This window comes from Cyprinodon tularosa, unplaced genomic scaffold (genome assembly GCF_016077235.1).
Source record: "Cyprinodon tularosa strain WSP-4 unplaced genomic scaffold, ASM1607723v1 ctg3, whole genome shotgun sequence".
NCBI classification, from domain to species: Eukaryota; Metazoa; Chordata; class Actinopteri; order Cyprinodontiformes; family Cyprinodontidae; genus Cyprinodon; species Cyprinodon tularosa.
In genome coordinates, this window is record NW_024039007.1 from 1385415 (window position 1) to 1407144 (window position 21730).

At 40.5% G+C, this 21730-nt stretch overlaps 1 protein-coding gene across 2 annotated transcripts in view; it reads left to right on the forward strand.

The window, feature by feature from the left end:
• LOC119787522 (signal-induced proliferation-associated 1-like protein 1) overlaps positions 1 to 21730 on the forward strand; it is a 54266-nt gene that overhangs the window by 26697 nt on the left and 5839 nt on the right. The window contains exons 2-9 of one of the 2 annotated variants that reach the window (XM_038291429.1): positions 7166 to 8867; positions 10330 to 10460; positions 11322 to 11510; positions 11777 to 11951; positions 12530 to 12633; positions 12890 to 13047; positions 20593 to 21172; positions 21407 to 21681. In XM_038291429.1, the coding sequence (XP_038147357.1) occupies positions 7376 to 8867; positions 10330 to 10460; positions 11322 to 11510; positions 11777 to 11951; positions 12530 to 12633; positions 12890 to 13047; positions 20593 to 21172; positions 21407 to 21681 (3104 nt within the window). In that variant the 5' untranslated portion in view covers positions 7166 to 7375. The remainder of the gene's footprint in view (positions 1 to 7165; positions 8868 to 10329; positions 10461 to 11321; positions 11511 to 11776; positions 11952 to 12529; positions 12634 to 12889; positions 13048 to 20592; positions 21173 to 21406; positions 21682 to 21730) is intronic. The other variant, XM_038291430.1, reaches the window with a different exon arrangement.

Consider the following 21730-nt stretch of genomic DNA (forward strand, 5'->3'; position numbering starts at 1 on the left):
CTGTTATAAACTGCTGTGTGTATACTTTGTGATAATGGGTCGGGTCGCACTTTATTATTTACTGGTCTGTGCGGTCCTGGACGGGTTTTAAATGGGGATAATTGTGGGAATGGGTCGGGTCTTGGTTCTGAACTCTACGGATACGGGTGGATACAGTTTGGTAAAATCAGACCTGTGCAGGACTCTGTAACTCCCTGATCTCAAAACATGTCAAACCAAATGAAAATAAAAAGGATTAATTTGTAGTGTGAATTATATTTTCACACTACAATTTAGTCTCTCCTTCACATATTTACCTGTTCACATGCAGATAATCCTCTCTTTGTAGTGTACCTGATTAACTATTTATACTGTTGGTTAAAAATGTACATACCAGCATCATCATATGCATTCTGCTCTTTAGTTTATAGCCTTAAAAGATTACACCTCAACCAACTTTACTGATTTATTATTAAAACAGCCTCAGATCTCCAAATGTAAGTTTAGTTTACATGCTGGTTTAAGTTTAAACCTACGCCCCCAACAGTTATTTAGATCTATGTCCCTGAGCAAGTGTTAAAAAGGAGAGCTACTTCTAGTTCACTGAATTAGGCTGTTCCAGTAACTTCAATGAATTGGGGTGTATTAGATTGACCCCATAGGCATTCAGACTGCTTTTGAAAACTCATGTGGTAAGAATGGTCTCTCTTAGGGGCTCTTCCACCTCACTTCCGTAACAGGATGCCACCTCTGCATTGAATCCAGATGTGAAAAGTACCTGGTATTTAATGATGCTTTTAACTAAGAGTTGCCATTGATTTGAAAATGTGTGGTAAGAGAAAATTAGTGTTGTCCTTTTTTAAATCAGTGCCATTGTATAATTTCTTCCTAAATAACAACAGTTTAAATGCATTTTAGAAATCTGATCAGAGCGTTGTATCTTAATAGATAAAAATATCTGAATTATATAAGGAACATAAAATATAGATAATGTCATGAAAGTTTAACTATCATTAAATCTGACACAGCATGAAGACAACTTTTTTTTGAAGACAACTTAAGTTTCTCCCTGCAGACGGATTCATGTAAGAACAAGGGGAAACACTGTGGGACTGGACCTTCAATTTAATTTACATGCTGATTATTTGCTCATCTAGATTAAAAGGAGATGTAAACATTTGTTTTAAAAAAGGAGATGTAAACTAGGGCTGCAACAACGAATCGATAAAATCGATAAAAATCGACTTTTAAAAGCGTTTGCAACGAATTTAATCATCGATTAGTTGTGTCGCGCGATTAATGCGTCATCCGCCGCCGCCGTCATCCGGGGGAAGAAAAAAAAATATGGCGGAGCGAGTCAGCGCCGCAGTTGCAGTGTTGCCAACTCAGCGACTTTTCAGACCCCTCCAGCGACTGTTTTTGAAAAAAGCGTCTAGCGACAAATCTGGCGACTTTTTACGGTGTAACTGGCGGCTTTTGCCTGCCGTGGGGCGCCTCCCCCATCCCAACCCCTTTCTCCCTCTCCCCCAGGAATCCCTCTCAGCGCTGCAGTCAGAGCCGCAGGATTTTAGTGAGGAGTTTACCCTCAGCGTCCAGACTGCAAATGAAGTGCGCATGCGCCGGGATTGACGGCGCAAATTGATCACAATAATTAAAATAGCCTGCGCTTTGTAAAGCGAAAAAAGTCGTAACAGGCAACTTTTGTAAAAACAAAACAAATTAACATGGCACGGAAGCACCACTGTTATGAGGCAGCACCTGAAAAGAAAACACGTTGGAGCCTTCAATGGCAGTGAAGAGAGCTGATCAGCAGGATGAGTGACCATGTTTGTTTGGTTTTAAAGTGGGGAAACGTAACGTTAGTTTCTCAGGTAGCTCATCTGATGCTTTCCTTACCGTGTTAGTAGGTTACAGACAGTGATAAGGTTGGATACTTATTTTACTTTTAATTAGGCCCGAGCAGCAAAGCGCTACGAAGGCCTATTGTATTTCGAATTTCATTTGAATTAGCTTAAGCAGCGTTTATATTTTCTTTATAAATAAATTAACTTGCAAATTATGAGGGCAAGGCTTTTAAAGTTTAAATCTTCTGGCAAAGATAAAGAAAAGAAGATCCTGCAATTTATGGAAGTAAAGCAGAATAAAATCCAGCAAGATCAATAATATGTCAATTAATTATATGCCACATTCCCATGTAAATATCTGTCTTTGGAGGATGTGTTTTTTACCACTCCTAGTTCTCTCATTTTTATTCCAAAAACAATTTATAATTAGAATCACAGGGCTATTTTTATCACTATGGTTGAGTATTTTCTCAAGTAGCAACTTTAACTGCTATACTTTCCTGTCTTAAAAGGCAGAACTCTTCTAGTCTAAAAAAAAGAATTTGTTTAAATGGGGGGCCTATTGTTTGAACCCCTTAGGGCACATGTGTCAAACTCAAGGCCCGCGGGCCAGATGTGGCCCGCCATGTCATTTTATGTGGCCCGCTAGAAATCCCACAGCCGTCATTTTGATGGTTCTGAGATTTTAAAGGGAAAGAACTACATTTAAAATTAAATGTATGTTGCTCATGTTAACTGACTTTTCCTGTTTCTATATTTCCTTCATTTTCACTTAGTTTTTTAAATAAAATTAAAACATAAAAAATAAATATGGTTAATTCTTCCTCGATCCCCCACAACCGTCATTTTGACGGCTCTATTAGTTGCATTGTAAATTCTTACCGTTGCCTAGCAACCAACATTCTACCTAGAACTTATTGGCTAATATGGAAAAAGTGGCGCTCAGATGAAACCTAACAGCGAAACAGGCTTTAGAAATGCTTCAAAATATCGATGATAGTGATTCGGGCGGAGAGGGAGAGACCGATGAGGAGGACTGGGTAGGAAGCGGCTGTGTGACACATGTGTGTTAGAGCAACAAGCAAGCATATGTTTTCTATGCAACTGTAATTGTCACTTGAATAAGTTATAATAAATAATGAGTTATTTAACATTAAGGAGTAGTTACATTTATTTTAAATTACCTTCAATTACATTTAGTTACATTTATAAGTCATATCTGGCCCTTTAAGGACAGCCATTACGCTGATGTGGCCCTCAGTGAAAATGAGTTTGACACCCCTGCCTTAGGGGCTTTTAAAAACAAAAATGCCTGTCTCTTTTTGCACTTTATGAAACAAAGTACCCTATATTTTTTGGGTGTACAGCTACATTTCTCATGTAAGTTTGCGTAGTTTTAACACAAACATTTATTTTTCATATTGCACCAGTGCAGTTAATGAGCAACCTGTACTTGTGTGCTTGTTTGTTCTGTCTAAAATGTTTATTTTGGAATAAATAAATTTTTTTGTCCGATTCATCGATTAATCGAAAAAATAATCGGCCGATTCATCGATTTTTAAAATAATCGTTAGTTGCAGCCCTAATGTAAACATTGTTTTAGTTTTTGTTTAGTTTTTTCGTTTCTTGACGCGGGAGCTTCAATTGAATTGTGATTATCTTCCTGCTGGACACTGATATTAAATTGTCTCCATTCTCAGTACTTTGGGAGCCTCTTACAGGATTGCTCTTTATTTAGCTCTAATCAGTTTTCCATCAACTCAACCCTGCTTCCCTATTGACCCCACAGGATGATGTTACCATCACTGTGCAGTAGAGGTTTGATTTGGATCTCATCATTAGACATTTGTTGGTTCATTTTGTTTTTTATGTTTTTTTGACACTGGCCATCTCATTTAGTCTTCACTAAAGGACATTTATATCGTTGACATGATCCAGGCCAAGCTGTGGATCTTTGCAACTCCTGCAGAGTTACCATGGACCTCTCAGCTGCTTTTATGACTGATGCTGACCTTGCTAGGCTGTTCAGTTTTAGCTGATAAGTAAAGGAGCCTGAGGGTTTATTAATAGCTCTGTAAGCTGTCAGTATCTCAGGATGCATAGAGTTAATGTGAGCTTTTCCACATCGGTTTAGCCCAAACATTTGCTTGGAGTTTCCTGAAGACTGCATATCTTTGCAACATTTTGGGCTCCAGTTTCTGCTAAGCTTTTGTTTCAGTTCCACTGCAATGGGGATGGGACAGACTGGGTTTTATATTGATAAATTCAGCAGGTAACAATAGACAAGGATAAAAAGAAAACCTAGTGAGCTAAAGGGTATTTACTATATCAGGTAACATTTGATATCGGTCTGCTGGTGATGCTTTCCCTGAGGTATTTATAAAAAGTCGTCTGCACAGCACAGCTTTGATATTCTGCTCATGCTCCCTTCACTTGACTTGTAAATTGATGTTGATACATCAAACAAACTGATTTCTCGGGAGCACTTGACCCATATCCCAAATGTCCTCTCCAATTCTTCTCAGGCACAGTCTAGACTTTTTTTCACTTGAGAAAGATCAGTCTTTCTAAGTTCTGCTTATAATGAAATCTAAGGATCCTACAGATTGTGAACATACAGTGGATCCTAATGTTGTGATGGAGTATGAAGGTGTCTGAGCTGAGGGCTTTCACAGTGCACTTACCGCTGATGGTTAATGTGATCACAGACATAGCCTGGCAGGTTAAGGGAAGCGATTTAATCTCCTTCCGTGTATCAGGGCCTAATTGGCCGATTTGTCAGGCAGAGGATTGCTGCCCATTTTCAGGTGACTTTTCAGAGAGACTGTGCTTTTTGGTGTAGGTGGGGCCGTTTGATCTTAACTGCCATTTAGCAAACCAATTAAGATGAGAAAAAACAAGCCACAAGCAGATAGACTTGGACATCGACTGCCTGTCTGACCAAAGTTCTGTAAGGGAATATATATAAGACTTTCAGAATTATTTATAAGACTTGAATTTTTCTAAGCTGCAAATTAATTTAAAATGTGTTGTATTTGGCTTTTATGTGATGAATCAAATCAACTTATGAATTGAAAATAAGGCTTGTTTTTCCATACAGTTTTGAGTGCATTTCTGTTCTTGTACTCTTATAACCCTAAATCAAATCCCATCCATCCAACCAGCATCATTCTGTTGGAATGAAGTTCTTCAGTGACTCACCTTCTGACAGGCAACAACCCATAAACATAGAGAAGGAGCTGAAGCATAGGGGTTTAGATCAGGTGTTCTTAACCCTGGTCTTCAGGGCCTACTGTCCTTAATGTTTTAGCCGTTTCTCTACTCATGCACAAGTGATTCAAATGATTGCATTTCCTCCGCGACAGGCCTCAAATGTTGCAACCTCTTGATTGCCTTTTTTTTAACCTAAAACATGTTGGAGAGTGTTTCCTGAGGACCGGGGTTAAGAAACCTTGGTTTAGAACATATAAAATGGCCTAGTAAAAGTGCAGTTCTAAATTCACTAAAGAATCTGTTAGGATGTCCATACTGAGATGCTCTCAATTAAATATTAAACATTTAATTGCTTCCAAAAATCATTAAGCCAAATCACTGAATATACATGTACATCACAATTTTAAAATTTTTGCTTAATTTTTTCTATTCTTTTTCTCTCACTTTGTAATAACAAAGATCTTTTTTTGATCAGGACCAAAAAAAAACAAACAACAAAATAAGCATTATTACTTTTGCAAAGGCATTAAAACCTTAGTTGCAAAGGCACTAAAGCAGGCATTCCCAAAGTCGTTCCTCGAGGGCTGCTGTCCTGCAGGTTTTATAGGTTTCCTATACTGCAATCATCAGAATCAGCTGTGCTAAAGCAGAAAAACCTCTAAAACCCACAGGACAGCGGCCCTCGAGGACCAACTTTGGGGATACCTGCACTACAACCTTCTTTTTGTTTTGCGTTTTAGAAAAAACAATAACCTTCCCTTTACATGTGTTTTTGAGTCCTCCAGACTTTTTGAGTCTGATGCCAAGGCTGTCAATAGTCACTGCTGCCACCCTCTGGTTTAGAGGAGAACTGCTTGTTCCACTAAATATCCTTATCTCACATTGTTAGAAAATCTTTAAAAAAAAATCCTGTGATCCTGAACATCACCAATTTATCTTTATGTTCCTTGGTATGATGGAAACATCTGATAAAAGTTTTATTAAAATCTATCCATAACTTTTGTAGTTATCCTATACACTTTAGAGGTGAGTATTGGCATGAGTGTTGCGATTCGATACATGTCGCGATACTTGGGTCACGATACAATATTATCCCGGTATTGCAGTATCACTATATATTGCCATATTTTCCCCAGCTATCAAAATCAAATGATGGGATAAAACAGCAAGTCCTGTATATTTTCATCAGAAAATATTGATTAGGTATTATTATGCATGTTGTTTGGGGTTTTCTTCCACTGTGACTGCCTCCAATACAGATTTGGTGCTGCACGCACAGTTAAAGGGCTCCACAGTGCTTTCTGCAGGAGTGGTGGTGCAGAGGTAGCCCATTTTCCCATCAATATTTTATGTTTTTTAAATCTATACTAAGAAGTGGAAGATCGATTTTATATTGGGCAGCCGAATATCACAATATATCGCCAAAACGATTATTTCCCACACCCCTAATACACATACAGACAGACTCTCCTAAAAAGATTACCTTCCTGGCAGAGGTCACAAACAATATTTGCTGGTGTATTTGAAAAAATATCAGCTTTAGTTTAACATTTACTTATACTTACATTTTGATTATTTCTTTTTGGTTTATGTTTAAATTGGTTCAAAAACTGTTGCCTTATCTGAAAAGAAACAATCCTTTAACTTTTCCATATATATAGCCACTGATAGGAAATACCATGTTTGCTTTTTTGGAGACATACACAGTCCTGGACCTTTTATTGTATGGTTGTTCTACTCTTGAGAAAATAAGAGTAGTCTAACATTTTTTCTGCAATCCTCTTGTAAAATAATTTATTATGTTTAAGACATTTTTGCAGGATCGTTCTAAACAGTAATTTTAAAAGATTTTAATTTAGCCCAAAAATCAACATTTCTGTTTTATATCCATTCTTGACCACATTTTGAATGCTTTTATGTGTTTACATGGATGTAACTTTGGTAAAGAACATTTAAATTGTGAAATCATGGGTGATAAGAAATATTTAAATCAAGTTTTCAACTTAATTTATTGTTAGCAGAGGAGGCTTTTAAGCCACCATAAATCTATATTCAGGTATTCAGTTATTTTCTCTTGTGGATATTCCTGCCCAATCCTAATATATATATATATTTTTTTTTCTTTTCAGGCTTCCACTTTTTAAGTGGAAACATGCCAAACCACAGTACTGGTGCAGCCAAGGAGGCATTATGCAAGCCTGAATGCTGAGGAGCTCTCCTGCTTCCTCACTTGTTGATCCCAACAATCAAATTTACTCATGAGGTCAGTGAGGAGCATCAAGTCCAAGAAGCAACCATGCCCATCTGCTAAGTGCCTTTAAGCCTTTGGCACTGGTGTCATGACCAGCCTGAAGCGCCCGCCGATGGAGTGCACGGCTGGGGGCTCCATCCCTGCCACTAATGAGTTTTATACCGGGCATCTTCGACCAGTTAATGGAGGAGCTTTGCCAGCCCGCACAGACAACTACCATTCCAGTGTGAGCACAGGGATGCCTAAAATGGGCGTCCGGGCTCGGGTGGCCGATTGGCCCCCGAGAAAAGACATGCCGGGCCATCAGTGGCACTCGTCAGCTGACGGGGGTGCTGCTGTTCCCTCCATTATTAAAAGTCACATTAAGTTAGGTTCTGTTTTGAGCCCTCAGGACTCCTCTATGCTTCGTAACATCCACAACACACTGAAGAGCCGGACCCACGCTTTACCTAACAGCTACAGCCCTGACAGCCGTTACCTGGCCCCAGGAGATTACAGAGGTCCTGCACACAAAAACCCACGACAGAGACGCTCCCGTCAGCGTAGCAACAGCGATATGGCCATCAGTGAGATGGAAGGCAGTGGAGACAGCGGAGATGACTGGGCTCCACAAGCTACAGCTAAGTGGTCCCCTCTTCATCGGGAATATGGCAGCACGTCGTCAATAGATCAACATGGAATAGCTAAGGACAGCTTTTTTGAAATGCTGAAGGGTTATCAAGAGGACAAAGTTGATCAGCGTAGCCCTGCTCCAGAGAACTTGGAGGATATTCTAAACGTCGGGATCAAACTTCAAGAGCTTCAGGAAGACGTCACAGACGGACATCTGCTAAAGCCCAGAGACAGAGACAAGCCTCCGAAAAGACGCACGAAATCCGAAACAGGAGGGGAGTCTATATTCCGGAAGCTTAAGAATGTGCGAGGTGAATTAGACTCCTCAAGAGCTGGTTCTGATGCGGAGGACAGTCGCATGGAGGATGCAGCCCCTTCTCTAAAACCATGGGTGTGTCAGAAAGGCTTTGCCCACTACGATGTTCAGAGCATCCTTTTCGACCTCAATGAAATCACTCAGCTTCGACAAACCGCAGGGAAAAGGAAAAACACAACCACTGGAGCATCCGCCGCTGCCGTAGCCTCTGCTACCTCCACTCTCTCATCCACCCACAGCCTGCCTTACAGCTCCCCCAGCGGCAGCCAGGAGGAGCTGAGCTCCAGAGACAGCCCAGGCTTGGACGCAGGAGACGAGCAGAGCAACGAAATGCTGCTGAGCTGCCCCTGCTTTCGCAATGAGATTGGAACTGATGGGATTGGATGGCGCCGCCTGGGAGCAGGTGGGCTAGTAAGGACAGGTTATCAGTGTACTGTGGGTGGTGGAGCTGGCAGCAGTAGCTCAGGGAGCCTGACTGGAGATGGTCATTTATATGAAACATCTTTGAGCACACACTGCACTAATGCTGGAGTCGCTGTTCTCGAGGGACCAAAGGAGGGGCCCAGCACAGTGAGCGAAAAGGGCAAACAGTACATCGTGGAACACTTGGACCTGGGAGCATACTATTATAGAAAGTTTTTCTACCTTAAAGGTAAGATGCATTTAAAATCCAGATCAGAAGCCTGCACATCAGATCACTGTGCTTTAACTGTTGCATTTAACCTTTTTTCTGTTTTAGGAGAAAAATATTCATTATACATTTTTTTAAAGCAAAAATAGAGTGCACATTTTCTGTTGTGAAGTGACTTTTCTCTCGTTCTATGCTAGAAAAATATACTTCCACGTACCTAATAAACACCTCTTAGCGTGTGCAGGGAATCCCGCAGCCTTCATTGCTTTTTAGAAAGTCTAATACAAGCCTTTTATTAATTCCTAAGTTTTGATTTTAAAGATCCCCAACTTGTTTGAACAGGTGTAGTTTTCAACTTCCTAATTGTTCATTTGTGGTGAATAAAATTTTTTTTTAGCATACCGGCAGAAGTTTTTGGTTGTTAGTGAAACAGAACTTTTGGAATATGCTCAATGCAATATAATGAAAATGCTATGAGGTATAAAACCCTTACATAGAAATCTTTAAAACTTGTAGATGTGTTTGGAATCATCTTTGATTACGGAATTTTATGAGTTTTAACTAAAAACCTCAACCAGTTAACCTTGAATGGAAATAAATGTGTTAGATGTTAAATTACCAGCAGAGAAACAACCAAGCCTCAAAGCCATGATAAATCAGGACATGTTGGCCTGAGTAATCCAACGTGGGTTTGCATCAACTTAAAATGGGAAGGTTCTGTTTCAAGTCATAGGGAAACGGCTGTTCCAACTATTGCATTTTCCGAATTCTCCCGAGTGGTGCAGGACTTGACACGAGTGAATAAAGTGAATGTGATTGGTTGTTTATTAAGAGGGCGGAAGGTTCACAAGCAAGTCTGGTTGTGGTCGGTTTCTTCAAAGCATCGTTGCTAACCAGTTAGCAACTTAGTGCTAGTAGGTTCCCAATAGGAAATTACATTGGGACCAAGTAGCACTAATCTGGTGATTTAGAAACGACACTGTCAAGGAACGCTATGGACAGCGGAAACATGCAAGAGGAGGAGAGTTTTGTGTCTGAGCCCTTGCCTCACAACGCTGCCAGTTCTGTTAGCTCTACACCTGCCGAAGACACAGACATCCATCCCCGTGAACACTGGGACGGAACTCAATGGTAACGTTAATGAATAAATATAGAGTACATTTATATACATGTTTAAGCCAGAATGATTTGACTTTCAAATATGATTTCCCTACGACTTTAAGGAAGAAATGGCTGCTCTAAAACCTACAGCTTTTATTAAAGATCAAAACTCTTTTTGCAAAATGTTTAATGATCAGATCAGTTACAAAAACAAAATCCAAAAGAGCTCAAATTATTTCTAGAAAGCCATCCAAGTTTGTTTGTTGCTGATGATGGGTGCATAAAACTCCTGCTACAACTGTAAATATTTTATGATCTACAAACTAATGCTCAGGTTTTAAAATGCCCTGTTTGGAAACTGTTTTTTTTGTCTACATCTCAGAGCACTGGAACTATTTTGGCATAGACGAGGCTCTGGGTCCAGTTGCTGTGAGCCTGCGCAGAGAGAAGCTGGACGAGGAAAAAGAGCGAGGCCAACAGTACAACTATCGCATTATCTTCAGAACAAGCGAGGTCAGACATGGCTGCTATCTTGCACTTTATTTTATTTTAACTGTGTAAAGCAGTCTGACTAATGTTGGGTTTTAGTTTTATGTTTTTTTTTTATTTTGGGATTGACTTGGTAAATTGTTTGTCGTTGTGCCTCACATTTAACCCATAAATGATTTATTCACGTCAAGCTTTTTTTTTCTTCTTTTCACATGCTCCGTAATGAAAAGCGACTAAATGTAAATGTCGCAACACTTTTTTTAATCAATATTATGTAACCTTGCTCCAAGCTATTCAGCTGTTGGCTCAATATTAGCAATGTTTGAATAAACATCAGGAAGTATAGTTGCCCATAGCAACAAAGGTCTGTCAGTAAAAACCAGCTTGTAAAAACCTGCAAAATTCAATAAAATCTTTCAATTCAGAGTTTTATTCTACTATATTTTTATCTTAGGAAATTTGGTTTCAAATTTGGTTTATAGGATATAATAGCAGACTTTCCCAGACACAGAAGAATTTACTTGTTAGTGTTGTGTGCTAAGATCTAGCTATGACAGGTGCATTTGATTTAAACTTACAAGTTTGACTGAAGTAGCACCCCCACTCCCTCATCCAAACATTAAAACACTGGCTTATTGTAAGAACCAGCACAGCTTCTGACTTGCAGGAAAGAAGGTGTGCGAATCTGCTCCAGCTGCTAAGATAGCTGGGTGATTGAGTTCAGTCCCAGGAGCTCAGCACAATGCATACTTTGTGTTACAAAATATTTGGACAAGTCTGCCCCCCCCCCAACTTTCATTTTGTTCTTCTCAAATGGTTTATGCCTGAATTTCCTTACTTGTCTATTGTTGTTAAAGTCTTTATCCCTCACCTCTGTATGTTTAGTTAACGACTCTTAGAGGTTCTATTCTGGAGGATGCAGTGCCTTCTACCTCCAAACATGGTACCAGCCGAGGTCTGCCCATCAAAGACGTATTGGAGTACCTTCTCCCAGAACTGGATCTGTCCTGCCTCAGACTGGCCTTCAATACTCCCAAAGTCACAGAGCAGCTGATGAAGCTGGATGAACAAGGGGTAGGAGGATTACACAAGAATAGAAAATATTCCTTCCTTCCTTCCTTCCTTCCTTCCTTCCTTCCTTCCTTCCTTCCTTCCTTCCTTCCTTCCTTCCTTCCTTCCTTCCTTCCTTCCTTCCTTCCTTCCTTCCTTCCTTCCTTCCTTCCTTCCTTCCTTCCTTCCTTCACAGGAACAGCTAGAAAACTAAAACCTTCAAGTTTTATTTTTCTCTATATTCAAAAATCTGTAGGAAACTTGTGTGAGTATCATTTTCTTGTCTGCAGCTAAGTTTTCACGTGAAGGTTGGCGTGATGTACTGCCGAGCTGGACAAAGCACAGAGGAGGAAATGTACAACAACGAGAACGCTGGTCCTGCCTTTGAGGAATTCCTCCAGCTGCTGGGGGAGAAAATCCGCCTTAAGGGTTTTACCAAGTACAGAGCCCAGCTGGACACCAAGAGTAATTAGACACACACTCGGCATGTTTTGTTTTAGAGAAAGACTGACACATTGGCCTGTCAATATTATTGGCTGATATCTGTATTCTGTTTTTGTTTTTTTGAAGCAGTAGAAGCCATGCATTGCTCCTTCATTTGCTTCATTTACTTTTGTTCCTCTTGATAGGTTTTCATCCCTATGTGTTGGTCTGCCACATAGCATAGCAATGTTTAACAGGAAGATTAAAAGTTTGAAGTTGTATAGAAATTATTCTATATTGTATAGAATATATTGTATAGAAATAATTCTCTGCAATTCAGTATAGGTCATTTTGGCTTTAGATTAAACTGAGAAGGTTTATAGTTTCCTTCTTTCTTACTGTTGATTGAACACAATGAACAGGATACATAATTAAAGAGGTTAATTTTCCTTAAATGAAGATCAATTTTGGCCGATTGCTGTTTATTCACAGCTCGCTATTGTCAACATGTTTGGGCTGTGATGAAAGTACATCCTGTTGTGTACAGAAAGCAAGAAAGAACAGATGAATAGGGTGGTGTTATAATGGTTTTCAATTCTGAGTTTCTTCTCCTCCTGCAGCGGATTCAACTGGCACTCACTCCCTCTTCACTTCCTATAAGGACTACGAGATCATGTTTCATGTTTCCACAATGCTGCCTTACACACCCAACAACAAGCAACAGGTAAACATAGAACCAGATCTGTGTGTGGGGAAAAGTTTCTGTCAGTATTGAGCAACTTTTCTCTTTTAAAACAAAAGTGCACAACCACAGGATTTTAGCAGGACAACTGCTCTGAAATCACACCCTCATTAAGCTTTAATTTAAAGAAATATGCAAATGCAAAGAAAAACATGTATTTGACAACTAAGTATGTTTTCATTTACCATAAAGTTTCAAAATAATTTTTTTCTCTGAACAATCCTTGTTGTTCTTCCAGCTGCTCAGGAAGCGGCACATTGGGAACGACATTGTGACCATTGTGTTCCAGGAACCGGGAGCTCACCCTTTCACTCCCAGAACCATTCGGTCTCACTTTCAGCATGTCTTCATCATCGTCCGAGTGCACAACCCCTGCTCTGACGGCACATGCTACAGGTGGGTCCTGATGTCTTATTATCAGGGGTAGAGGCTCCACTCAGCCAATCAGAATACAATAAAAACATCAATGTGTTTTAAACAGGAAAAGTGAGAAATAAAACTAAAAGAAGATATATTATCACACAGCTGTATTTTAATTATGGCTAACGGCTTGTAATAACTGCCCATGTATTTTACAGATAACTGTTACATAGCTAGGCCTCCTTTTTCATAAATAAATCACTAGTGTGGCATGGAGGCGATCAGCTTTTATCTATGCTGAGAAGCAATGGAAGCACAGATTGCTTTAACAGCAGCCTCTAGGTCATCTGCTTTGTTGGATCTGTTGACTCTATTCTTCCTCTTGGCAACACCTCATAGATTCCCTGTGGGGTTCAGGTCAGGTAAGCACGATGTTACAATGTTTGATGACGGGTCAATTAAGCACAGTAACATCATGGACATTGAACCAGGTTTAGGTACCAATATGGGCAGATGCCAAGTCTTGCCGGAAAATGAAATCAGCAGCCCTATAAAGCTTATCATGAGAGATAAGCATAAGGCGCTCTGAAGTATCCTGGTCACAGACTTTAGACTTGATTAAACCAACAGTAGCAGATGACCTGATTTTTACTGACTTTGGAGTTTTCACACTAGACCCTATGTAGCTGCTATGTTGCCACACCTTAAAACATTGGTTTCCAAATGAATTGGTCTTGCTTTACAACAGAAGCTAGATTTCTTTTTTATTTATTTTCAGTTTTAATTCAGTGGGTCTCACCAAAAGAGCTGACTGATCTCATTTTTATGATGCCCATTTCTCTCCGTGGTAGTAGCAGTTTTTTTTCTATGCAGGTATATGCGGTAGCTTTAAGAGAAAAGCTCTGACTGCAAGGCACATATCAAACTTGAAAGCCTTTTTTCATAACCCCCTCTTCGTTTTCACGGATTGTGTGCTGCTTCAGCTATATATACATCCATGCACATTTGGTTACGAACAAAGACTTTATTTCTGCTGTAGGTGTCGAATTAATGTTTGTTCTCTTCTTCTGGCTTATTCTTGGCCTAGTGATGATGACAATGATGATGATGATAGACCACAACTCTTTGCTGTTATCACCAACTCAAAGGCATCTCGTAGTATGCACAGATATTATGCACACGTAGTCGAGATCCATTACTCATGGAGCCCCGTTTCTCCATTTTACCGCCTCCTCATGCTCACTTGCACACAGAACACACAGATACACACTTTCCTGCACTAATTTACTTGAAGGCTCACTCTTCACACACTGGTACAATACAGTCTCTCTCCCCTCCCCCCCCCCTTCACTGGCTGCCACTTTGCCCCTGGGCTGCATGAGCCGAAGTGGTCTGAAGGAGTTAGTGCCCTGCACTTGAAGTGCTTTCTTCAGTGGCCCATGGATGTGAGTAAAGAGGAGCGTGCAGAGCAGAATTTCCTCAGATCCCACAGGGTTCTCCTCCGGTGCGGACGGGTCAGGATTGTCTTCATTTCTCACACTAACATCAAGTTCAGGATTTTCTTTTACCCTTTTTTTCCAGGCATGGTATTCCATGGATCAGTGCATATCTGTTTCCTTTCATCTGAGTGGGCATCTTTTACTTTCAAACGATGTCCAATTTAATGTTACCCTGCATGTTTTATAAGGACACAACATTCAGAATCCTGAAGGGACCACCCAGAGACTCCACCTGGCATCAGTAATACTGTTAACCTTTGTCATCTGCCTGAATCACTTGGGATGTAACTCTGAGTCTTTGCTTGGATCATATTCACTGATTCCAACCAAAAGAACTGGACTGCAGGCTTACCTGAAACTTGCTGAATATTTAAGGGCACAGAATCTGACTGAATAAGACTTTTAGGGTATTGGCCATAACCAGTGGAGAATGATACATTACCATTGACAGAGGAGGTGAGTTATTGATTAGAAATTAATTTTAATGCATCAGTCTATTTTTCATTATTTGGCTCTGAACAGCTATCCAGGTAAAGAATTGTTTTTCTTCTCTAACCTAAGAACCCATACCTCTTTTTTTCCATAAATGCGTCAACCAACAAATTACTTTGATTGTTTCTTGTCTTGTTTTCATTTTCTGTTGGACTCAAACTATCAAGACAGAAAAAGCTTGATTGCTGCATTTCTAATCGGGGGTTCTGTAGGGCTTAATTTTGTTACCTCTGCTAAGGAGAATTTGCAACATTAATTTTTGTTTTTGATCAAGGTTTTTAGAGGAAGAAAATGCCAAACACACATGGTTAGAATTGGACAATCAGAACTCAATAAAACCTGGAAATTGCCATTGGTCATGAAAAGGCCAGATGGTTCGAATTCTATTGGTTCTATCCTATTCCTAAAAAGAGTCTTAAATTGGCTTTATCTATTTTTCCTGGGGCACAAGAATTTAAGCCATTATGACTGCCTGTGACATTTTTGTTTAGTTCTTCCTCTTTTTGGAGAATGTACAGTCCACTCCTTTAAACTTTAGGAATTCGTTTTGCACCATTTTGGCAAAATACACAAGCAGCAAAAAACTGCTTCCACCTTATGAGAGTAAACATGTCCAGAAAACCACGAGAACCATAATGGAGGGGAATAAAGTGTATGGTACTGTCATTAAATAACAGAACACATTAGAGATATGAGCAGTATTTTAATTCTTTTTTTTTTTTTATCTTATGTAAATCCCTTTATTGTCCCACAATGGGGAAATTCATTCTCTGCATTTGACCCGTCCCCTTTGGAAGCAGTCGGCTTCCATTGTGGGGGCATGAGAGTTTTGCTCAGGGACCCACAACTCCCCCCTTTTTCTCTCAATAATTGTTTAGTTTATAGTTAAAGTTTACTACTTTAAGTAAATTAAACATACATTATATTGCTACAAAATGTTTGCAAATGTGCCAAATTGGTGCTTTTACCTAACTTTCTGTCTAAAAGTTAGTAGTTTTACAATAAATCATTGTGCTGTGAAAGAAGTGGCTCATTGAAAATGAACCCGTGGAAGTTTATTTATTTTTTTATTGTATGCATCTAATAATCTTAAAATTTCTTGAATGTTTTAGAACTTTCTGAAACTCTATTACTAAAGCATTAAATATTAAAAGTAACGGCATGGCTTACACGGTGCTATTGCTCCATTTGCATCCCAAGCTATCAGCTTATCGTGTTGTAGGTGCGTCATAAGCACTCGATTGTAAATATTATATCAGAAGGAAAATAATTGTTTAGATTTTATTCACTCGTTTTTGCAGGGTGTTTTCCTTTCTCTTTCAGTGAGCAGTATGTTATGATTAGTTGAGTCATGCAGTTATTAATAGTCTACTGTTGTTCACTGCTGAGATTTGGGTAATGCTTCGGTCATATTGAGCCAGTACCGCGCATTAGGAGTAAGTGGCCTAAGGCCAGCACGGTGCTAATCCGCTGCTTTCAACCACTGCCTCAAAGTCACACGAGGCCAGCGAGCAGGATTGCATAACCAGACCTTTGTTTGGAAAATGTAGGTGGTTTGTGCTCGCAAAATCCAACCGCTGTGCTCATTCTACATACCATGATGACATGGAGCGTAGCACGGTGACAGCTCTGAGAGCTGGCTTGTCATCTGAGTTTGAATGCATAGTTTCATACGTCAAGGGCAGTAAGCCGTGGTGTACAACATTTCTGCTCTAGGCATCGGATGTGTGATCAGTTTAATGGGCTGGATCGAGTCTTGACAGGATTGTCACATCAGCTTATCAGTCACAGTGTGTTGATATTTATCACTTGTTAGCTTTTTTGCTGTTTGCAAGCTTTTGAATGTGTAGAAAATCGCTTACTTTACATCAGTGTCAGTTGTTTTAAAGGGTTAAAACATGTAAGCTGAAACTCCTAGATTTTCAAAACATATTATTGAGAATAAACCCTCCTTTTACTGAATTTGTGCCAAGGTTTTTTTTCTCAGGGAATGTTGCAAGCCTCTGCTCACTAATTTAAAGCAATTTAACTCCATTGTAGAAACTGGAACAGCGGAGGGTAACAGGAGAAGAAGAGCTTTGAAAGAATCCAACACCCTTCTTTGTATTAATTAAATAGGTCAAAGGCAACGATTCTTAATAGGACACCGACATGTTCCCGCATCGCACAATGTGCAGCAGTATAATTTATCACATCAATGTTTTAATCAGAATTTAATGTGGTTGATCAACACAAAATAGAAGAAAAACATTTTCTTTATGTATTTAAAAAATTGTAAAGTATGTTTTTTGTTTGCTGTCAGTTCGCTGCTATAAAATGCTCTATCAATACATTTTTGTACAAACCGGGTCTCAATTATAGTTCTTTAGAAGTGGACCAGTCTGCCTGTTCCTTTTTGCAAAGTAGCAGAAAAATGTTACAAGAAATTAGCTGTGAATGTCAATTTATAAGCCTTGCTGTAGATTCCCCTCTTGGAATTGGCTTAGTAATTCCAACACGTTATGTTTTAATGTGAACAGTTTCATTGTTTTATGTCATTTTTTCCTGCTGGGAAGTGAACCATCATCCCAGCCTCAGATCCTTTTCAACTCCTTTGAGGTTTTATTCCTGATTTGCTGTTTATTTAGTCCCCATAAAATCCAATCAGTTTTCCAATCCTTCTGCTGAAAAGGATCCCAAGAGCATGATGCTGATCCTGACATGTTTCACCATTAGAGACTTTTGTACAAAGTGATGGACAGCATTACTTTCCCCTCACATCAAACTTTAGGATGATTACCGTATTTTCACGACCATAAGGTGCACCGTACTAAAAGGCGCACTCTCAGTTATGTGTGCCATTTCTGTATTTAACACACACATAAGGCGCACCGGACTATAGGGCGCGTTTTTTATATACAGGTACATGTCCTCTACTACCTTTAAATACCTCTACTGCGTATTTAAAAATACAGCGGGGGCAAAACTGAGTATGACTGTGCTTTATTCATGTATTTATTACAAAGTATTAATCAAACCTGGGAGCTGACCGTGAGACAGACACATCGCAGATGACACAGCGCTGTGATCACTCCTAAATTAACTTAAAATCCTGAAACCTGCCGACGGAATATGTTCGCTTTTATTGCCGGTATCCTGGTGCCTGCAGTTTAAATTATTTAGATGAAAATTATTTAGGTGCACCGCTGGTATGTGGGGGTCTGAGCGCCTCCGATAGAAATAGTATAGGCCCGATAATAATCTGGATGAACTGACTGCAATTATTAAGTTTTCAGGTGGCCTTTCTCACTTAAAAACATATTAAAACTACTTTATTCCCACTGATCACAGCAAATATAGCTGCAAGATTTAGATTATTTAGATGAAAAAACACCTGCCAGCCACCGCGGTGAAACCAGAGGAGACCCGCCCAAAGGCTGCTGTTGAATTAAGTTTTCAGGTAGAAAAATAGAGCGGGAGCAAAACTGAGTATGATTGTGCTTTATTCATGTATTTATTACAAAGTATTAATCAAACCCATCAAAGTCATCATCCTCTGTTTCTGAATTAAACAGCTGCGCTAAATCAGACATGCCAATTTCCCCTTCTTCGCTGTCAGAGTCACTTTCCGTGCCGCGCGGCTCCTCAGAAATAATGCCGGCTTTTGCGAAAGCTTGAACAACAGTTCCAGCAGAAACGTTAGTCCAAGCATCAACAATCCATCTGCAAACTGTGGCGTAACTTGCCCGGTGCTGCCTTCCACTTATCGTGAAACTGTGGTCTCCGTCTGTCATCCATCGCTCCCACGCCGCTCGCAGCCTTACTTTGAACGGCCGCTTCACACCGATGTCGAGCGGTTGAAGTTCCTTTGTCAGACCCCCCGGGATAACGGCGAGCACAACGTTCATTTGATTCACCTTTTTTTCCACATCGGCTGTGAGATGGGCACGCAGCGATGGTGATGCGTGGAAAAAAGCACCTGGTCTCCTCACATACACCTGCCTCAGCCACACTTTCATCATCTCCTCATCCATCCAGCCTTTTTCATTTGCGTTAATATCATATGTCATCAGAGCGCTGTGTCTGTCTCGCTGTCAGCTCCCAGATCAGCTTCTCTGATTGGTTGATGCGGCGCGTCCAGCAGCAAAACTTCAATTTTTCCATCTCGAGCAGCAGCAGCGCTGCGGGACCTTTTGCTGCACCTATACGCGCGTCAACCATTGACTTTGCATGTAAACTCGCTGCTTCTGCTGCACCTGCTGGGTCCGGTTCACACCGATGTCGAGCGGTTGAACAGCGAGCACAGCGTTAATTTGTTTCCCCATGTTTTTCACATCAGCTGTGAGATGGGCACGCATGGAGTTACATATTAACAGCGATGGTGATGAGTGGAAAAAAAACACCTGGTCTCCTTACATTCAGCCACTCTTTCATCATCTCCTCAATGAGGTGGTCTCAAAAGTCGCAGTTACAACACACATGGGGCGCACCGCACCAAAGGGCGCACCGCACATTTTGAGGGGAAAAAAAGACGTTTAAGTGCGCCTTATAGTCGTGAAAATACGGTAGTTGTTTTTTTTCAGTCTCATCATCAAACCTCTTCCATTTTTCCTGTTTCCTCTACACTCTTTCTAAGAACTTTCCTTTAACAATGTTTTTTTTTCTTGCCTTACAAATTGCAGGATTTGGTTGCTCTATCAACAGATTCCCCTGCAAAGATGTGGATCTTTTGAATACTAAGTTCAAGCCTCTCTACTTCTACTGTGTCCTGGCCTTTCGGTCTCAGTGGAAAAAATTTTATTAGACACTGACTACCTTAGCTTACTAAGATTTCACTTCTGTCTGTGATTACTTGCTCTGGATTTAGTTTAGAGGTAACTGATTAAATAAATCGGTAAAAAAAAAAGTTTATGCACTATCTGTTCAAAACAAATATTATTTTAAAATATTTCAAAAAACAGTTTTAATTGTATTTATACAGAAATAATTAACTAATTGTTCATTGGCAGTGTAAATTAATAATTTACACTGCCAATTGCAGTGAGTTATAAAATCTAAAGCAATCCCCTGTCCCAGACTAGGAAGTAGCAGCAGGGGATACATCATTGCATCGAGGCTTTGCAGCAATCCCTACCTGAGGTTATATGTTGGGACAGTGTAAGGTAAACTCCATTTTATTTAGTTAATAGTGAAGGGAGCTGAAGTGGTCCAAGGATTAAGCATGCACCTTGATGCAGCCATCACTGGTTTCAGTCCCAGCCTTTTGACCTCAGCGGTACATCTTCCCCTCTCTCTCAAACCTATTTCCTGTCCTTGTGCTTTCAAAATATGGCCACTAGTGCCCAAAATAAACCGTTAAGCCGTTTTCACCCCGAGTGGCTTTAGTTTAATAAATATTATATGCTGCAATCATTACTGAATTTAAATGTTAACAAACCAAACATTTCTTATTAAAATGTGTCATTCTTTGCTTTTCTTTTGTAAACTTCATATATGTGTTACTATTATTTCATATACATCTAAATGCTACATTTTAATGGTAGAAACAACATTTTGTTTTGAAAGTTTAAGCAAAATGTCCTCTCTGTCTTCTCTGATTTTGCCATTGCAGCGTTGCTGTAACCCGTTCCCAGGACGTCCCCTCCTTTGGTCCACCGATCCCAAGGGGAGTTACCTTCCCCAAGTCCACTGTCTTCCGGGATTTCTTGCTGGCCAAAGTCATTAACGCTGAAAACGCCGCCCACAAGTCAGAAAAGTTTGGTGCCATGGCGACGCGCACGCGGCAAGAATACCTGCGAGACTTGGCAGAGCGCCATGTGACCACCACGCCCGTGGAGCCCACGGGGAAGTTCCCCTTCATCTCTCTGGCTCACAAGCGTCGGGAGAAAGTGCGTCCATACAGCGGGGCTGAGCTACGCAGTCTCGGGGCCATAACCTGGCAGGTTCACGCCGAAGATCAGGTAGCGGGTGCTGAACGGGAATGCCTTTTGGCCCTTTCTAACGACTTCATCATCCTGCTGGACCAGGAGGCCAAAGCAGTCGTCTTTAACTGTGCTACACGCGACATCATTGGTTGGTCGACAGGGAGCCCCGCCTCTCTGAAGATCTACTACGAGCATGGAGAGAGCGTATCACTTCGATCCATCAACAACAACACTGAGGACTTCGGTGAGGTTGTGAAAAGACTAGAGGTCAGTGAATGATGACACTTATTCATATATATAATATACGCGAATATACATGCAAAGATATCCGCTAAGCTAAGCTAGCATCACAACCTGCCCGTGAGGACATGGACATGGTGTTTCATTTTAGTCAACCTAGAAAAACTTGTTTAAGTACAGCATTATCTTTCCTTTAGTTAGTCTGTCCCTGGTATCTCTGTGTATCCAAGATAACGCCTTCCTTCACTCTTTCCTCTGTAGCTGCTGACGAAAGGCAGTCAGACCACAGAAATGACGTTGCGTCGGAACGCTTTAGGTCAGCTGGGCTTTCATGTTAACTTCGAGGGCATCGTAGCTGAAGTGGAGCCCTACGGGTTCGCCTGGGATGCTGGGCTGAGGCAGGGCAGCCGGCTGGTAGAGATCTGCAAGGTTTCTGTGGCCTCACTGTCGCATGAGCAGATGATTGACCTGCTCAGAACCTCTCTCACAGTCAAGGTGGTCATCATTCCACCACACGAGGACTCCACCCCACGCAGGTAGAGAAGATGATTATTTCATTTAATTTTTTTGTGATTTTATTTAGTA